The sequence below is a fragment of the Mustelus asterias genome, chromosome 9, assembly GCF_964213995.1.
Source record: "Mustelus asterias chromosome 9, sMusAst1.hap1.1, whole genome shotgun sequence".
In the NCBI taxonomy this organism is placed as follows: Eukaryota; Metazoa; Chordata; class Chondrichthyes; order Carcharhiniformes; family Triakidae; genus Mustelus; species Mustelus asterias.
The window spans coordinates 31,670,024-31,690,039 of record NC_135809.1 but is presented as its reverse complement, the minus strand read 5'-3'; the positions used below and the strand labels follow the sequence as shown (position 1 = coordinate 31,690,039).

At 41.5% G+C, this 20,016-nt stretch overlaps 1 protein-coding gene across 4 annotated transcripts in view; it reads right to left on the bottom strand.

Moving 5' to 3' along the window:
• Positions 1 to 20,016, bottom strand: part of immp2l (inner mitochondrial membrane peptidase subunit 2) — a 539,159-nt gene that overhangs the window by 261,574 nt on the left and 257,569 nt on the right. The window contains exon 4 of one of the 4 annotated variants that reach the window (XM_078219907.1): positions 1,202 to 2,230. The exons of the other annotated variants lie outside the window; for them this stretch is intronic. Within the exon in view, the coding sequence (XP_078076033.1) occupies positions 2,179 to 2,230 (52 nt within the window). The 3' untranslated portion in view covers positions 1,202 to 2,178. Of the gene's footprint in view, positions 1 to 1,201; positions 2,231 to 20,016 lie in introns of those variants that run through there. 4 annotated transcript variants of the gene reach the window in all.

Genomic DNA, 20,016 nt, shown 5'->3' with positions numbered 1-20,016 from the left:
CCATTGTGCCGTAATGACCACAAGACAAGCGTCTTTACGTCGACAACTAAAAAATGTATCTGTATAAACTGTTCAGTGGGAAGCCTCAACTGGAGGAAATGTGGTCCTGCAAAAAGTCACTATGAACACACAATATCAATTCTATAACCAAATCCATCTAGTTTAGATCAATACAAGGATGTTGCAAATTATGAAGCTACATTAGTAGAATAATGTGACAAATACTGAATTTGTACATTGGGAAGTACAGAGAAAGCAAAAAAAACAGGCACGTGGTAAATGTATGCAAAACATTGGCAGCATTCAAATGGGAAAGGAAGTGAAGACAACTGTAGGTCAAAGTATCTTTGTCACCATCCAGTGCATCAAAACGAATGCACAATAGAGAATGCCACAGTGTTTTTAGACACAAAGAGGAATACAATAAGGATGTAAATTTTGATGCTCACAATTCAATTTCCATTTAACTCAATTCAAAAAGGTCTTATAGGGTTTATAATGATTTGAGACAAAGTTGTTTAGATTAAATCATCGAAGATAATGCTCATGTTGTTTTCACCATGGTTACAAAGGGTTCCGATTTAGACATCTCCAGCATGTCTAGCTGCTGTTGCATTAATACAAGAAAATGTTTTATGGAATATGTTTCCCATTTCACCCAAATCCGCCTTTTAAGTGTAATTATTTAAGCTCTATCATAAACATACAAGACAGGAATTGTAATCATGTGTTGCAAGTTGCTAAGGAAACTCTGTGGTTGCCCATTTTAATCTACTCCTGCTCACTCAGAATAGTTTCTAGAAAATTACTAGCAGTGGAAAACATTTGCTATAAAATTCATCTCCACTCCCACGTGTTTTTGTTCTTAATGAAACTGTGGTGAAAACAGCTATGAAGAACAGACCTGATCCTGACTGGTGATAAGAGTAACAAAGGAATTATTGGCTCCCCAACCAGATTTAAAATTTACATTCTAACATCACAGTGTGTCTGTAGCACAAAACAAAATGTGAAGTAGTGGAACGCTGTAGAGACAGGGACACGCTCAATTTGTGCTACTGTTCTCATGCTGTTTTACTGGACACAGCAAGTTATTGACAACATACATAAAATGAATACAATGGGTGGCGACCATTGTTGTTTGCCTCTCAATATTTTGTTTCACTTGAACTGACAAATAGACAAAGTAAATAAAATGTGGAAACAGGTCAAAAGGGTTTATAATCTGACAAAGGTAGCAGGCTGAGATAAACATATATAAATAACTGCTAACTGAAAATTTTGACACAGAACTGGTTTCAATGAACCTACTGGCAAAGGGTACTTTTTAAAATGCAAGTACTTTACAAATAAAATATAAAACATTTCAATTTTCAAAGTAATGACTAAATGACAAAATACAAAACAAAGCAACTTTAAGAGAAAGGATTAAGTCTTCACTTTGAGATTAAAACTCTCACCACTTGCACCAGCACCAAATACTCTCTGATACAGTGGTGGGAGGCAAGCTTTTCCAAATAAAAAGGCTAGGCACTTTCTCATAAGGTTGGATGGGAAACATCATTGAAGTAGTCACTTTAGGCAACACTCCGTCATATCCTTCAAGTAGTTTAAGAGAATTGTGGTAGAGCCAGGAATGGATTACCTAGTCACCCTGTTAGCCTAAAGACTGATACATAACCTGGAGACACCCAAGGAGAACTTAAATAAAAGAATGCTTAAAATTGTTTATAGGATCATCCACAGAGAGCCATATACATACATAATTAATCTGTGTTAAAATTAGTTCCATGAAAGCCCAATATTCCAGTTCAAGTTCCAAGTTTGCACTCTCCCATGGAATAAAGCACAATGCAAACATTCACAGTGCACCATGTCTTTGCTAGGTGCTGCTACCAAATATAAATATGGGGGACAAATTCCTGAAACCCATCATTTCGACAGTGTTTAGAAATGGCCTAATTTAAGATGCCAGTAACTGGCAATCACTGGTATTTGTCCCCAAATTAACATTCTTATCTTCATACATTGTTTGGTAAATTCACCAGAAATGAAGCTCACACACTTAAGCAAATCATTGAAAACAAATTATTTTTTCTTTCTGTATAAGTAGCACATTTTGCAAAGAGCATGGAGGACATCACAAATATGCACCATATGATGAGCGCTGCCTGGCTGTCATTTATGAGTCAAGACAGAGATGGAGGAGCAGTAAAGAGAGGAATAAGAGCTGAAACACATAAGGGAGAAAAATAAAGAGAAATGTGAACAATGAACTGGAGTATAAGAATCAAAAGGAGGAGGAGGAGAAATGGAATAGAGAAAAGGTGATAGGCTACAAAAAGGCAGTGCAAAAGGGTTGCAGATTTAAAAATACAAAATAACTTTAAACTTTCATCAATATGTGTCTTTCAAACCCATAAAGTCACAATGACATTTTGTGGGAACAGTTAAATTGTTTTCATACTTTTGTCCTGCTGTGTTTTTAACCATGCGCCCAAAGAAAAATAGATAGGAAAGCTCAGGTGAAAATATTTGGGGGGAGGGGGCTGGGTGGGGTCAATGAAACATTAGCCTGAAATTAAAGAAATTAAGGAAAACTGCAAATGCTGTAAATCTGAAATAAAAGCAAACATTGGAAAACAGCAGGTCTAATGTCTGACCTTGATATCAATGCAATGTATTCACCAATTTGCCTAAAGATTCAATTACTGTCTCTCTGTACAATAAGACACATAAATCTTCGATTATTTTTAAAAAAATTACAGCCCTCATACTTGAAGCATTAACCTTTATGCTGAACAGCAGTGCTAATAGTTGCTATAATTAATGTGGTTTTCTCATCAGTTAGCTATGTTAGACCTACGGTAACACGTCTCAGTTTTAGTAAGTGGTTCATTCATCCACTGCTGCCATTTAAAGTTCCCATCCGAGTTACAACAGCAGAGAAGGAGATTAGTGTTCTGCTCTTTTACAATTACAAATTTCAGGATGTTCAGCAGTAGTCGTTTGGCATTTACAGGACATCTATACGGCCAATTTGCTGCAGTTCCAAAGTCACTATCAAAGCAGCAATGTAAATGAAATGATACTTATCACTGGAAACAGTGTGTACCAGTGCTTAATTTTAATCCCATGCCTCCAAAAAAATGCTGTGAATCTTGCTACTTGGCATTTGACGAACTCAAGTACCCAAGCCCGTGCTATACAAGAACAACTTGCATTTATCTAGGGCTCTTAACATAATAACCACTCAGTCTGCGGTCATTGCGGAAGAAACAATAATGTACTAAGACAAAACCAAGGAGGAACGCATAGAGTAGGAAGAAAATATGGAAACAGAATCCATAAATGAGATTTAGGATCAGCAGCTATATCTCTGGCCGCAGCTTCAGAAGAGAAGGAACTTACAAATTCCTGCTCATTAGCATTCCTAGGAGGAACAACAACTTGTATTTAGACAGTACATTTAATACGGTAAAAGTGTCCCTATGCGCCATAGGAGTGTTAGCAGATACCATTTTCAACAGACATATTTAGACTTCTGGATCCTAAACAGTAGTCAAAATAATCCCACCCCCCCCAAAGCTTTTTGAGATTTTCTCTAAGGCTACTTTCTGATTTTCGGGCATTCCTTTTCCATTCTCACTAACTTATTTATTAGATGATGCAGCCATGTGGTAACATTACCTTCTATATGTTAACTTGTGAAGTATTTGGACACTCAGAGAAGCAGAATTAGAAGAATTCGTCAATAACCTCAATAATCATCACTCCTCCATTAAACTTAATGCCACCACACACAAGAAAAGCACTAATTTCCTAGACACCACAGTATTTAAATTGGCCACGACGAAATAACACAAGTTAGCTAAAAAAAATTTTTTTTCAAAATAACTGACATACACTTCCACACACAAAAAAACCATCAATCTAAACAACTTTCCATAGACCAGTGACCTCACAGGCAATGCATTTTTATTGTATATACACAAAGTTGGAAGATTTTAACCAGGCAGTTACTACTCTTTTTACTGCATCTCAGATCTCAATTTCAGACTCAAATTTAAAAATTCATTACCCTCGCAACAATTGCTGTTTGCAGAAGAAAGTTCCAGACTTCTACACCCTTTGTGTGTCGAAGTGTTTCCTAATTTCAATCCCAAAAGATCTGGTTCCAACTTTTTATATTCTGCTCCCTAGTCCGAGACATCCTGAAATGAATTGATCATACACCTCATTACAGTATCTTCATTATAACAGTGACTATATTTCCCTTATTTCACTGGCTATAAAGCACTTTGGGACGTCCTGTTATCATAAAAACACTACAAAAATGTAAGACGTTCATTACTGTTTGGGATCTTAGAATGTGCAAAATGTTTGTTTCTAACAGTCACTGCACCTTAAGCAATTCACAGTATGTGAAAAGCTTTGAGATGTGATAACACATAATTGCAAATCTTCCTTATGAAATAAAATGGTTGAGGATTACATTTTGAAATTAACAGCGTGCATTACAACAGCATCCACACATTTTCCCATATAGTATCACTAGCTCCTGAAGTTATGCACCCTTAAGTTGGAGACTCCATATTCACTTACAAGGACTTCTCATTGAATCAGTGACTTCAAGTTTTCCTGGCTCCCAGGTAGCTGAGGATTTCTTTGTTGACAGGTTTAAATTGTTCTCGCTCCCTCACAGAATCTACACCCCCTCCTCCATCAGCCACATTCGCAGCTCCACCCCACCTTGCAGCCTTTCAACTTCCTCACAGCTTTCCCACCCCCTTTGCAGCCTTTCCCCCGCAAGTGCCTTTCCCCACTTTTCAGCCCCCTCCCACCATTTGCAGCCTGTCCCCTCCTGCAGTTTCTCTCCCCATTTGCCGCCTCTGCCACCAAAGCAGCCACTCCCTCACCGCTTCTCCCCCCCCCCCCCCAGCAGCCACTCCCCTGCTGTTTCTCTCTCCCCCCTGCAGCCACTCACTTGCTGTCTCTCCCCCCTTCAGCCACTCCCTCACCGCTTCTCCCCCCCCCCAGCAGCCACTCCCCTGCTGTCTCTCTCCCCCCCCTTCAGCCACTCCCTTGCTGTCTCTCCCCCCCCAGCAGCTGCTCCCTTGCTGTCTCTCCCCCCCAACAGCCGCTCCCTCGCTGTCTCTCCCCCCTTCAGCCACTCCCTTGCCGTGTCCCCCCCCTGCAGCCACTCCCTTGCTGTCTCTCCCCCCAGCAGCCGCTCCCTTGCTGTCTCTCCCCCCTGCAGCCACTCCCTTGCTGTCTCTCCCCCGCAGCTGCTCCTTTGCACCTTTCCCCATTGCAGCCGCTCCTGTGCCGCATTTCCTGCCCTCCAGCTGACCCCCCCATTGCCTCTCCCCACTCCTGCAGCCTCTCTCGCCATCATTGCTCTAGTGTTCAGGCTAAGTGCTGCCACTCACCTTCCGGTTGCTCACTCCTCCTCCCCCAATGCATGGTACGGATAGGCTTATCAGCAGCAATCCCGGAGGAGAGAAACAGCCTAACTCCTCACAGATTCTGTCACTTCCTCTTATGGGGGTGACTTTTCTCTGAGTGGTCAACCCTGTGATTGAATTTTTCTGGGAATTTTGAGGCTTTCAGGCAGGTAAATTTGCCCACTTCCTCCAGGTATTTTCAACACTGGTCCCAAAGCTCTTCATCACCAAGGGTCATTCCACTCAAGCAGCACTGCCCATTTCATGGAAATCAGCAAACACTAAATAATTGAGATTTGATTCTCTTTCTTCACTGTTTACAAAATACTATAATGCAGTAAATGCATGGTGGTACAGACCTAAGTGCCATTAACCAGGTTGCAATATTTATAATCTACTCTGAATGTTCACAGATAAAAATTATTTGACAATGAGAAAGACAACATTGACCTATGTATTCTAGGTGTTGCCGTTTGCTATGGATAGTCTTGTTCCATGAAGAGATTATATTCACCAGTGTGATCTTGATTTTATACAACTCTTCCTGTGCAATTATGAGTTACAAGTGAGCAACAGATACAGATCTTTCAATGGTCTCTTGTTCAGCAGAACTGCTCAGTGAAGTAAGCCTTTAAACAATTTATTTTCATAAACACAGTAATTCCGCTCCTCTGAAGCAGCAGTTCCTGTGGATCATAGAAACATAGAAGATAGGAGCAGGAGGAGGCCATTTGGCCCTTCAAACCTGCTCCACCATTCATTACAATCAGGGCTGATCATCCAACTCAGTAGCCTAATCCTGCTTTTTCCCCATAACCTTTGATCCCATTCACCCCAAGTGCTATATCTAGCTGCCTCTTGAATACATTCAATGTTTTGACATCAACTACTTGCTGTGGTAATGAATTCCACAGGCTCACCACTCTTTGGGTGAAGAAATGTCTCCTCACCTCTATCCTAAATGGTCTACCCCCGAATCCTCAGACTGTGACCCCCTGGTTCTGGACTCCCCCACCATTGGGAACATCCTCCCTGCATCTACCCTGTCTAGTCCTGTTAGAATTTTATAAGTCTCTATGAGATCCCCCTCATTGGTCTGAACTCCAGTGAAAACAATCCTAACCTGGTCAATCTCTCCTCATACATCAGTCCCGCCATCCCCGGAATCAGCCTGGTAAACCTTGATCCAGAGGAAACTGAGCTGTGATGGAAATCCTACTTTATCTCCACTGAGATTGTGGTTTATAAATTTACAACATGAGTATTTGGTAAATATCATGAGTTATATTTATATCTATTCTAATTACTCACACATGCAATTGAGTTTTAGATTAGTGCAGTGAATAGGTCAATGGCCATTAACTTCCAAAAGCTTTGATATTGATATCTGGTAGGTCTACTCAGGATCATAATGTTTGTGTTTTATACATAAACTTTGGGTGGAAATCTCCCAAAAATATTCCAAGTGTCAAATTCACGTGAAAACTGGAGTAATTCACGCTGTTTTTTTCAGTGGGAGTTCAGAGAAGAATCTCCCACACTCTGTACACTGCAGAGGCCACCAGCATGAATATCATTAAATTTCAGGGGCGGGGCCTATCCCCAATGGAGAAGTTGAAATCAGCACATTGATTGGGTCACTGCGCATGTGCTGATCTGTCAGTGCCGAGATCGGCGCATGCACAGTCACCCCATACAGTTGGCCTGGCCAGCCCTCAATCCCTGCAACGCCGATTCTCTGCCCCCCCCCCCCCCCCACAGCCTGATCGCTAGCCCTCCCCCGGCCATTCTGTGCCCAGCCCCGACCTGTTCCTCCCAGTCCGCCCCAATCTCCAGCCCCCCTGACAGTTATCCCCTTCCCCACAGTGCCGGCCCTCCCAGCAGGCTGACTGATCCCCCGCCCAGCCCGCCCTGATCGCTGGCCTCCCTCCTTCCCCCACTGATCCCTATGCAGAATGGCAGCAGGACCCTCCATCCCCACCGATCACCCCCTAGGCCCCATCCCCATCAGGCCCCACCTCCTAGGCCCCGCCCTGTATGCCCTGCCCCCTTGGCACTGCTCCATGCCTGGTGGGCAGTGCCAAGATGTGCCCTGGGCATTGGCACTGCTGGAGACACAGGCTGGCACTGCCAGGATGCAAATGCCCAGGCGTCCCCCACCACCCAACCCTCTGGGGGCCCCAATGGCCCCACTTCATTTCAGCCGGGTCGGGCCACTAGTTCCCCGTTGGGGGTGGGGGGGGGGGGGATGCTAGCGGGCCCAGAGACTTCAGTCCCGGGCCCACTAATCACATTCGAATGAGATTAAAATGACCATGTTAATGGTCTTTGCGCCTCCCTACTGATTTCCAGCGCAGAGCAGACGCCGCCGGAAATCCGGCGCTGAGAGACGCTAGCGGGGCGCGAATGCACGCACTAGCCCCGTGAATTAGCCGACATGACAATCTCCCGGCCCACTGCACTAATTTTTTAATGCAGCAGAATGGGAGAATCGCGGCCTTTGTATGGAAATTCTATAACATGAAAATCTGCAGGCAAACATTCTAACATTCATTGAAAAATCTCAGTTATCCTTTGATCGCTTTGTAGGGGTTTTCAGATTGCATTAGAAATTTAGCTTGTGCACATTTATTTGTGCAGGATGCAATAAATTACCTACAATTATGAATGATAATTGGTGAGACCACATCTAGAGTGTTGTATACAGTTTTAGTCTCTTTATTTAAAAAATGCATTAGAAGCGATTCAAAGACGTTTCACTCGACTGATTCCTGGGATGGTGGGTGAGGAGTTATCTTATGACGGAGGGTTGGACAGGCTGGACCTGTATCTATTGGAGGTTAGAAGACCAAGAGGTGATCTTATTGAAACATGTAAGATCCTAAGCGGACTTGACAGGATGGATGCTGAAAGGCTGGGAGAGACTAGAACTGGGGGACACAGTTTAAAAATAAGGGGTCATCCATTTAAGACAGAGATAAGAAGAAGTGATTTCTCTCAGAGAGTTGTGAATCTTTAAAAGTCTCTTTTACAGACAGTGGTGAAGGCAGGGTGAATTAATATTTGATGTAGATAGATAGATTCTCGACTAATCAGGGAGTCAAAGGTGATTGGGTGTAGGCAGAATGTGGAGTTCATAAGACATAGAATCAGAATTAGGCCATTTGGCCCATCGGGTCTGCTCCGCCATTCGATCATGGCTGATTTGCTCCTCATCCCCATTTTCCTGCCTTCTCCCCATAATCCTTCAACCCATTACCAATCAAAAAACTCCTCCTTAAATTTACTCAGTGTCCCAGCATCCACCGCACTTTGGGGTAGCGAATTCCACAGATTCACAACCCTTTGGGAGAAGTAGTTTCTCCTCAACTCTTGTTTTAAATTTGCTACCCCTTATCCTAAGACAATGACCTTTCATCCTAAAATGCCTCACAAGAGGAAGCATCCACTCCACGTCTACTTTATCCATACCTTTTATCATCTTGTAAACCTCAATTTGATCTCCCCTTATTCTTCTAAATTCCAAAGAGTATAGGCTTAAACTGTTCAATCTCTCTTCATACGACAAACCCCTCATCTCTGGAATCAATCTAGTGAATCTCCTCTGAACTGCCTCCAATGCCACTACACCTTTCCTCAAATAAGGGGACCAAAACTGTGCACAATATTCCAGGTGCAGTCCCCCCAAAGACTTGTATAGTTGCAACAATAATTCCTTACCTTTATATTCTATTCCTTTAGTTATAAATGCAAACATCCCATCCCCTTTCTTTATTATCTGCTTGTACCTGCATGTTAGTTTTCTGTGACTCATGAACCAGGACACCCTGATCCCTCTGTTGAAGCCACAATTAGATCAGCCATGATCTTATTAAATGGTGGAGCTGGCTAGGGGGGACTGAAAGGTCTAGTCCTGCTCCTAATTTGTAAGTTCATATAATAGGTCCAGTATTTCACAAACAAAATGGAGTGATAGGCAAAGAGCCAAAGTTAACCTCCAATCAATCAAAATACAATCTGGATTTATTTCATTTTTACAAACCTATTGAATTAATTATGGCGGCAGGAACAGATGCTCCCAATCAAAATTTAATACCAAGATGTGAGTTTAGTAGTGAAGAATAATCTGACGTGGCATCACCTTATCAAATGGAAAGATTATCAGTACCTTTTAACTAGTGAGGTTAACCTGAAACGTGAAACTTATGGCTTTGAGAACAGTGCCTTGAAATTTCTTAACTTGAGAAATACATTCTTTTCTTAGGCTAATTAAACATTTAAAAACAGTTTTTACTAATCACATGATTTCTCAGAAATGTCAGGAGTCTGCCTCAGAGTTGACAACGCTGCATCAGTGCAAATAATGGCATCATTAGCTTATTTTTAAAACAGAAATTAGTGTTGCCATAATGTGTACCACTGTGGTCGAGATTACCACCTATACATGTAACTGCAACTAGTTTGTCCCTGATCTAATTTCCATTTGAAGGATGTAACTCGTGGTTATTTCTTCATGCTATTCAATTGTGATATTTACTTTCAGGCTTTCTTTTATCCATGTTGTGGTCAGAGCGACTCTCACACTTTAATTCAAGCCTTTTGGATTTTCATAGCACCTTCCTGCTGACAAAATATTAAAGAAAATGGGAGCTTAATGTATTCATAGTTCTTAGCAAAAGCAGCACTGCATAGCAACCCAGGCGGCCTAAGTAAGGACAGTTTTCTCATCACATGAACATGACACAGTAGAAAAAGATCACAACAATTAATCAAATGGCAGGCGAATAACAAAAGCCAACTCTGCAAAACAGCTCCTTTTTTAACAGTCCATGCAAACAAATGATTTTTTTCCTATGGAGCTCCACTATAAAATAACTTTACTTAATACTGTGTCAATAAAATGAACCTATGAATCCCAGCACAGAAAGCTCCTAATTTTACCATTCACCATGCTGCTAAGTTGAGGAATGAAGTGAAAGACGGATGCTTCTGTGTAACAGGGGAGAGATCTTTTGATGCAATATCCCAGACCACTTTCACACTCCTGCAAGCATTTGGCTCAAGAGCTGTTTTGTCAGAAGCCGATGAGGTCACTTGAGTACACTTTTTGATTGCGCATAATCTAGTTCAAGTTTTAACCTTTGTGGGTCTGGTTGGTACTAGGGTTTGAAAAAGCAAATTCTGTCCATCCGCTTTTACCCAGCTTTGAATGCCTCCTTTGCTGGCCAATATGTTTTTTTTTAAACTAGGAACATTAACCCGAGGTTATAATAAAGGCTCATTCTTCCGTAGCTTCAAAGTCTTGAAGCTAAAAGTTCCAGCTTCATCACATCGTAAGTAGAAATATTTCTGTCTGGTACTCATCAAACCATACAATGTGTCAGCACTTCCCATCTACTGCACCTTCATTTAAAACAAAAGCGATGCATACATAAAACATAGCAGCATGTTCTAAGGCAGACAGTGTTCAACACCAATTTAACTCACTTGTTAAGGGGTCAGTATTGTCTGTCATTTTGACTATCTGTGAATTTAGCAGGACCACAGTTCGAAATAATAATGTGAGGTGACATGAGAGTCGTGATTGGTTTTTTTGAAACTTAAAAATACAACATCACTGGTAAAAGGAGAGATGATTCATTCAGTATGAAGGCTCAGAGAAATAGCCTTAGCCAAATAGGTATTGTAAGAAAATGTGGCAACATGCCGAAATAGAAGTTGCATCAATTTAGTCAGAAATTATCTGCCATCCTTTATATTTTACAACCAAAATGTTGCCAACATGTATTAGAATATTTTTTTTTACTTTGCATTGTAGATTTGTAGTAACAAAATCTGAAAAGAAACAGATAATGAAAGGGTCACACCTTCTGAATAACGTGTGGTCGAGCTGTGCACTGTGTAACTGGACTAATCCACTGTGCTGCCAGATAGTAAAATGTCGACTCACTCTGATTTCTGATAAGGTAACATTTTGTGAATTCCTGATCTCAGCCAGCTGGACTGGAGAAGACAGCTTCCCAGAGGGAGAGAGAAAGAATTGTTGGCTAAGTCAATCTGTTTCATTCTCATACATCCCCTGTTGATCATCATTAAGAGTGGCATTGGAAGACTCCAAGGAATGTTGCATGACATTAGAGGTGGAGAACACTTTGAAAGGGAGAAAACGTTGAACAAAAAATGTCAATCACAATTTAATAAACATGATCTGAGTATTTTAGGATTACACACAAAAAGGGCACATTAATATAAACAAAGTTGCAATTCTGCATTTAGCAAGATATTTAACCTAGTTTTCGCTTTCTACAGTTTGGTTAACCAAACTTTTATGTAATAGTTTGAATTATTGCTGAGGAGGCCTTGTTGCACAGCTCTAGTGCCCCTATCTCTGGACCAGAAGCTCTGGGTTCAAGTCCAATGCCAGGACTTGTTGGCCATCGAAGGAGTGTTCATAACACGTTTCAACAGGCTGATAATCAGTTTGGGAAGCTTTCCACCACTTCCCCGCCATTCCCCAAAGGGAAAAAGGTGTAGGTGGGATTTTCCGGTTGCGCTACCCCGTGACCGGTAACTCCAGTCCGAGGTCGACGGATCTTTAAATCATCCACCAAATGTTCCATTCCATCCGCTAGGATTCCCGCAGCACACAGGACTGGAAAATTTACCCATGTGACTGAAGATCCACTAAATTAAGCTATTGGATGAACAGAAAATTCTGCAAAGTACGTTTCTTAATTACTTGCTAATGTCTTCCATGTAAGAGGAGAACTATTATATTGCTTCCAAAGATCATAGGCTAGAACTACAGGAATAACATGAAGCATAGTGCCTTACCAAGGAAAGGCCCAAACTCCATTTCTTCCGAACTAGAAAAAAGGCAGGTTGCAAAACAAGGTATTTGGTCGAACTCTTGCTTTTGGCAGAGAAAGTTGTTTGTAATTTTAAAAACCTGGTTCTAGTCTTTGCACATACTAAGCTCAATATTTCCTATATCTAATTTACTCAGCGTCATAGACATCATTTCTATGACCCAAGAAAAGAAAAATTTGCTTAAGGGTTGAAAGTCTAACGCTGTACTGCCACTGACTGTCCCAAACACTCAGTTTATCTGCAGCATGCCACCATTTACTACTGCTTGAAAAACCATGGACAGTCCTCTCATTCCACTGCTCACTGCCTTCTAAGCTCGGGCAACAGTGAAAAAAGCTACTCATAAACATTAACAGTGCGTGAGGAGGAAATCAGAACTGATATGTTGTAATACCACATCAACTCTACTCCCAAGAGTGGACCAACCACTAAATCCCACAAGTGCAGTATATAGTATTGAGCAAAGTAATTGTCAGTCATTCTAAAAGAAAGGCACGCAGTTCAACTTCCATTTGATAGCTTTTCTGATCTCAGAAAGGGTGAGTAACAGCAGTCAAGTACAATGTTGCATGACCAACAAATTAAGGAGGATCTGCGCTTGCAAATCTAGTTGTTTCATTGTTACCGAAAGTTTTCTATAATCATCAAGCTTGTGCATTTATTGATTTGAATGTAACATCTACTGCTTCCGCTTATTGTTCCAAGTCAAAATACACAATATTGCAATATCAAAGATTAAAGCAAATTTAACAATAATAACATTACGCCTGTAGAACAGGAAATAGACAGACAAAAGTATCATGTTAATAATTCAGTATTTGCTGCTCGATCAGTTGTATGTGAGTAGTTGCAAGAGATATCTAAGATATATCATAGAATCATAGAATCCCTGCAGAATCTAGCAGAAATCTTTGTTTCTTTGTTTCTTCATTGGACACAGGTGAGGTCCCAGAGGATTGGAGGATAGCAAATGTGGTCCCGTTATTTAAGAAGGGGAGCAAGGATAACCCGGGTAATTATAGGCCAGTGAGCTTGACGTCCGTGGTAGGGAAATTGTTGGAGAAGATTCTTAGAGATAGGATCTATACACATTTAGAACTGAATAATCTCATTCGCGATAGACAACATGGTTTTGTACGAGGTCATGCCTCACAAGTTTGGTTGAATTTTTTGAGGAGGTGACAAAAATGATTGACAAGGGAAGAGCCGTGGATGTCATCTACATGGATTTTAGTAAAGCATTTGACAAGGTCCCTCATGGCAGGCTGGTGCAAAAGGTTAAATCTCAAGGAATCAAAGGTGAACTAGCTAGATGAGTACACAACTGGCTTGGCCATAGAAAACAGAGGGTAACAGTGGAGGGGTCTTTTTCTGATTGGAGGTCTGTGACTAGTGGTGTTCCGCAGGGCTCTGTACTGGGACCTCTGCTGTTTGTGATACACATAAATGATTTGGAAGAAGATGTAGCTGGTCTGATTAGTAAGTTTGCGGACAACACAAAGATTGCTGGAGTTGCGGATAGTGATGAACATTGTCAGAGAATACAGCAGGATATAGATAGGCTGGAAAATTGGGCGGAGAAATGGCAGATGGAATTTAATCAAGATAAATGCGAAGTGATGCATTTTGGTAGATCTAATGCAAGGGGGAGCTATACAATAAATGGCAGAACCATCAGGAGTATAGACACACAGAGGGATCTGGGTGTGCAAGTCCACAGATCCTTAAAGGTGGCAGCACAGGTGGAAAAGGTGGTGAAGAAGGCATATGGCATGCTTGCCTTTATTGGACGGGGCACAGAGTATAAAAGTTGGCATATGATGTTGCAGTTATATAGAACGTTGGTTAGGCCACGTTTGGAATACTGCGTCCAGTTCTGGTCACCACACTACCAGAAGGACGTGGAGGCTTTGGAGAGAGTGCAGAAAAGGTTAACCAGGATGTTGCCTGGTATGGAGGGTATTAGCTATGAGGAGAGATTGAGTAAACTAGGGTTGTTCTCCCTGGAAAGACGGAGGTTGAGGGGCGATCTAATAGAAGTTTATAAAATTATGAAGGGCATAGATAGGGTGAACAGTTGGAAGCTTTTTCCCAGGTCGGAAATGACAAACACAAGGGGTCACAAGTTCAAGGAAAGGGGGGCAAGGTTCAATACAGATATGCGGGGAACGTATTTTACACAGAGGGTGGTGGGGGCCTGGAATGCACTACCAAGCAAGGTGGTTGAGGCAGGCACGCTAGGATCATTTAAGACTTATCTAGATAGCCACATGAACAGACTGGGAATAGAGGGATACAAACGGATGGTCTAGTTAGGAACACATGATCAGTGCAGGCTTGGAGGGCCGAAGGGCCTGTTTCTGTGCTGTATTGTTCTTTGTTCTTTGTGCAGAAGGAGGCCATTCAGCCCATTGAGTCTGCACCGACCACAATCCCACCCAGGCCCTTTCCCCGTAACCCCACATATTTACCCTGCTAATCCCCCTGACAATTTAGCATGGCCAATCAACCTAACCTGCACATCTTTGGACTGTGGGAGGAAACCAGAGCACCTGGAGGAAACCCACGCAGACACGGGGAGAACATGCAGACTCCGCACAGACAGTGACCCGAGCCAGGAATCAAACCCAGGTCCCTGGCACTGTGAGGCAGCAGTGCTAACCACTATGCCACCCATATGTAACCATCCTTCAAAGCACACAAGCATTTTTAAACAAAGGTAGAATAACATTTTAAATTGTTAACCAATGTTTGGGATTTTTAAAGAAATGGGGAAGGATAGACAATTGTGTTCCAAAGAAATGAAAGAAAAATTTGCTTTCAACCTAGTACAGAGAAATCAGCTAAAACTAGAAGTGTATGGTCTGGAGGCAAGGAGTTTGCTATATTTAGTATATGGAAAACAAATTAATCTGAAGGACAAATGCTAGAGCACTGAAAGTAAGCAATCTGCGTTTTTTGATCCTTTATATGTCATTCACAATTCTCATAGAGGTGCACTTGTTCAAAAAAAGGAGAATCTGTCTGCTTAGAGCCTAAGGCAGATAGTATCACAGTGCTGCCAAATTGCATCTCTTTGGAGCCAGGTCCAAATAGCAATGTTTGGCAGAAATGTGTATAATACTCCATGTAGCTACTTTGGAGATTTAATCGAACTGTCCATGTTTGAAACTTGCCGACCTGGGGATAACTATATTTTTAAAACATCCTCTAATCTTCTCAGAAGATGTCTCCCTGTCAATCACACAAATTATTTACTGATCATGTACAGTCATGTGCAGAACATTCTTTCCAACCCTCCAGTTCCACTGTATAGGAGAGCTGCCCAATAGCCATACAATGGTGTCGGCATTTCATCTCATCGAGTAGTATGAGAATTGAGCTGGTAGAAATGTATACACCATCTCCACTTCATTTGCAGATCTCAAGTTTACACATTGAATGCATGATGGTATCCATCTAATTGCTGCCTGGCTGACTGCATGACATTTTCAATAAAAATTAATGATGTGTTTCATGTTGGGACTTGCATGGTTCTCAATACATTTCTTTGTCCATCCAATAATGCACAAAATGAACCTAGTACAAGTCAACACAGGTCTACAGAGCACCTTTCAGTTAAATCAGACCCTGCCTATCTGAAAGCACCTGGATTCCCTAGCAAGGAAGATGCGTTTTCAAACACATTTTTGGAAGATGTGCCAATTTTTATGGCCAGCAAATAAGAGCTTGAAACATCACAGGATGGAAATGCTCATTCTCATATCCTCTCATAATGGAGAGAAAACTATCTAGGGTTCCCCTGATGCAGTCAGTTATGCGATCCGCTAATTTTTGGCACTAGGACTGGTTGAATCAAGGTCTAACCAGCCTCTATGTTGGCATAGAGAAAGCAGTCTGGTGGATTGGAGAATTTGTCTATCCAATGCAGATTTTAAGTTCAAAAGTGAACATTGATGTGAATGTAGAGTTGTATCCTGGGAAAACGATTTGGCCCAGTTTTTCAAAACCAATACTTCTTTTGAAGTTTCTTGCCTGCTGGGAGTGCTGATAGGATCATGCTCTTAAGAAGATTTTTCCCACAAGGAACTAAATACTTTAGCATTCCTTGATTTATCAATTCTTCAAGCCGCGAACAAATTTTTTTGCCTTTGTCAGAAAGACTCTACGAAAGGATGAACCATCTGAGGCAATCTAAGGAAGTTAAAAAAAATTTATATGCATTTATTGAGTACTTTTCATAACCACCAAATGCCCAAAGCACTTGACAGCCAAAGAAATACTTATATTTCTGTTGTAACTTGCAGTTTTATAAATTGTTATATTTTGGGATGGTGTCTTTAATTTAGGATAAAATGAAGGGGATCATATGATCTGTTCTGAAGTCTGCCTGACAGCAGACCTGGATGGGTCTAAAGTCTGAAAACTCAAGATGAGGTTAGTCTGCCAGGGTGCAGGAGAGGGGCAGCTGCTATAGGTAGCAAGGTGCTGTAGTTCAGCACACCGGGATGCAGGTGGCAGGTCACACTAAGATTGAAAAGATGAAATTCACAAAGAATTAAAACAAGGCTGGAAGACTATCTTGTACTAGAGAAAGAATCCCCAGGGAAAAAAACCTCACAGTGAAAAACAGTTCTGACATTATGGTCGGAACTCTACCACCTCGCCCACCACGGAATTGGCACGGGCGAGGGACCAACAACGGAAATCTCCGTTGACCTCGGGCAGGAATTTCCTGTCTCGCCCGAGTGAGCCCGTAACATTTCATCCTGTAAGTTCCCAGGTTGAGGAAGGAAAAGAACAGAAGTAAAGCCTCCAGAGCTAGAAATCAGCTCTGATAGCTCCCAGGATAACTGAATATCTACTTAAAGGACAGTGTGAAGTATTTCTGTAAAGTGTGTTTTTGTTTGTGAGAAGAAATATGGGAATGGTCTATATTGTGGCTTAAAGTATAAGTTACCTGTAAAGATAGTGTTTAGTACGTTAGCACGGTGGCACAGTGGTTAGCACCACTGCCTCACGGCGCCAGGGACCCGGATTCGATTCCTAGCTTGGGTCACTGTCTGTGTGGAGTTTGCACATTCTCCCCGTGTCTGCGTGGGTTTCCTCCAGGTGCTCTGGTTTCCTCCCACAGTCCAAAGATGTGTGGGTTAGGTGAATTGGCCACGCTAAATTGCCCGTTAATGTTAGGGGGACTAGCTAGGTTAAATGGAGATAGGGCCTGGTTGGGATTGTTAGTGCAGACTCAAGGGGCCAAATGGCCTCTTTCTGCATTGTAAAATTCTAGGAAACAGTGCTTTTTGTCTTTAGTTACAATAAAAGTCTTAAAACGTGAAATCCTGTTGTGTCATCCTTTCTGTTATTAACCGGAAGTTCAAATTTATTTTTACAAGTTATTATTCTCTACAGAGATTGTAGCAACTCACTGCTGTAATGCGGGAAACCTGATAGCTAATTTGGGCACAGAAAACTCCCATAAACAGCAATGTGATAATGATCAGATAATCTGTTTTCTTATCTTGATTGAGGGATAAATATTGGTCAGCATAACAGGATAACTACTCTGCTCTTCTTCAAAATAGTGCCATGGGATCTTTTACATGCATTATAGCTGGCAGATGGAGCCTCAGTTTAACATCTCTTCTGAAAGTCAACACCTCTAAGTGTAAAGCACTCCCTCAGTACTGCACTGGAGTGTGAGCCTTAACTTTTCTGCTCAAGCCCTGCAGTGGGACTTGAACCCACTTGTGCTTTGGAGGTGAGAATCTAACCAATTTAGTCACACTGATATTAAATTGAAAGTAAAAGCATACAATGTCCTGAATTAGTGATGTGCCAGAAGATTGTGAAAATTTTAGAAACCAACAAAGAATCGCAAAAAAGGGAGAAAATATCTCATGAGAGTAAACTAGCAATATGTAAACAGACACTAAAAGCTTCCAGGAATATACAAAAAAGACACTATCTCAAGTAAAATTTGGTCCTTCGAGGATGAGACAGGAGAATTGACAATGGGAAACAAGGAAATAGAGATTTTGAACAAATATTTTAAATCTGCCTTTGTAATAGAAGACGCTACAAGTATCCCAATAATAGTAGAAAATCAGAGGGAAAAGGGAAATTAAAACAATTACAATCACTTGAGAAAAAGTACTAAGAAAAGTCTTACGACTCCGCTGCACCTAATGGCCTGCTTCTGAAGGGCGTCAAAGAAATGGCTGCAGAGACAGTGGAGGCATTAGTTGCAATCTTACAAAATTTATTAGATTCTGGAAGAGTTCCAATAGATTGGAAGACTACAAATGTAACACCCCTAATCAAGACAGGAGGGAGACAGAAAGCAGAAAACTATAGGTTAGTTAGGCTAACATCTGCAGCCGGAAAAATGCTGGAATTCATTACAAGAATGCGGCGCCACAGAGAGATCTGGGGCACCTTGTACGTGAAACAAAAAAAGTTAGTATGCTAATATAGCAAGTAACTGGAAGTCAAATGGAATGTTGGCCTTTAATGCAAGAGGAATACAGCATTAAAGTAGGGAAGTATTGCTACAGCGATAAAGGGCATTGGTGAGATTACATCGAGGGTAACAAGTACAGGTTGGTCTCCTTATTTAAGGAGGGTTTTACTTGGATTGGAGGCAGTACTGGGAAAGTTTTCTAGGTTCATTCCTGAGATGAAGGGGCTGTCTGGTGAGAAAGCATTGAGCGGGCTGGACCTATACTCTTTGGAACTCATAAGATTAGAAGAATGAGTTGTGATCTTGTTGAAATAGATTAAACTTCTGAGGGGACCTAAAAGAACAGATTCTGAGAGGATGTTTTCCTCATGGGCGAGCCTAGACTAAGGGACATTGTTTCAGAATAAAGAGTAGCCCTCTTAAGATGGAGATGAGGAGGAATGTCCTCTCTCAGAGGGTCATGAATCTTTGATATCTTCTACCCCAGAGAGTTGTATCAGTGGAGTCATTGAATATATTCAGGATTGAGACAGACAGATTCTTGAACTATAGGCCCTAAGGGGTCAAAGGCTGGGAGGGAACAGGCAGGAAACTGGAGTTGAAGCCAAGATCAGATCAGCCATGCTTCATGGAAAGGCGGCGGCAGATCAGGCATAAGGCGATGAATATCCTGCCCCTGCTCCTATTTCTTACATTGTTACAATTGCCTAACAATGGAAGATACAGAAAATAATTTCTGGTTACAAGGCCATCTGCAGTTATGCAAATACTGAAAAGAGACAGTCACTTTTTCTAATGAATCAAATACAAGAATTCAAATGCCAAATTTGAATTCTGTAACTTATAAGACGAAATCTTTCCCAAAACCAAATTATAATAACACCTGTGGATCGCCTGTGGCAATGTTGTGAGGTGATTGATATATATTTTACTTCTCTTAGGCAAACTCTCAGGGTAAAGGATAACTTGTTTCGATTCTGGTTTGATGAGTTCTGAGATGGCTGCTGTCTAATGTATGATCTTCAGACTCTGTCACATGCAGGGTAGGTAGTGCTTGAAGGGTTGGGTTCATGGGTTATTTGGAGGCCAGTACACTTCCTCTGATGCAAAAATGTAAGCCTATGACTAAGGTTGGCATGGTTTTTGGTGTTGGGTTAAAGGCATGTAAGTTGAACAGTTTCCCTGTTCTGTAGATTATTTCCACACCTGTGAGTAATTTGCTTGAGTCAAAATGCAGTG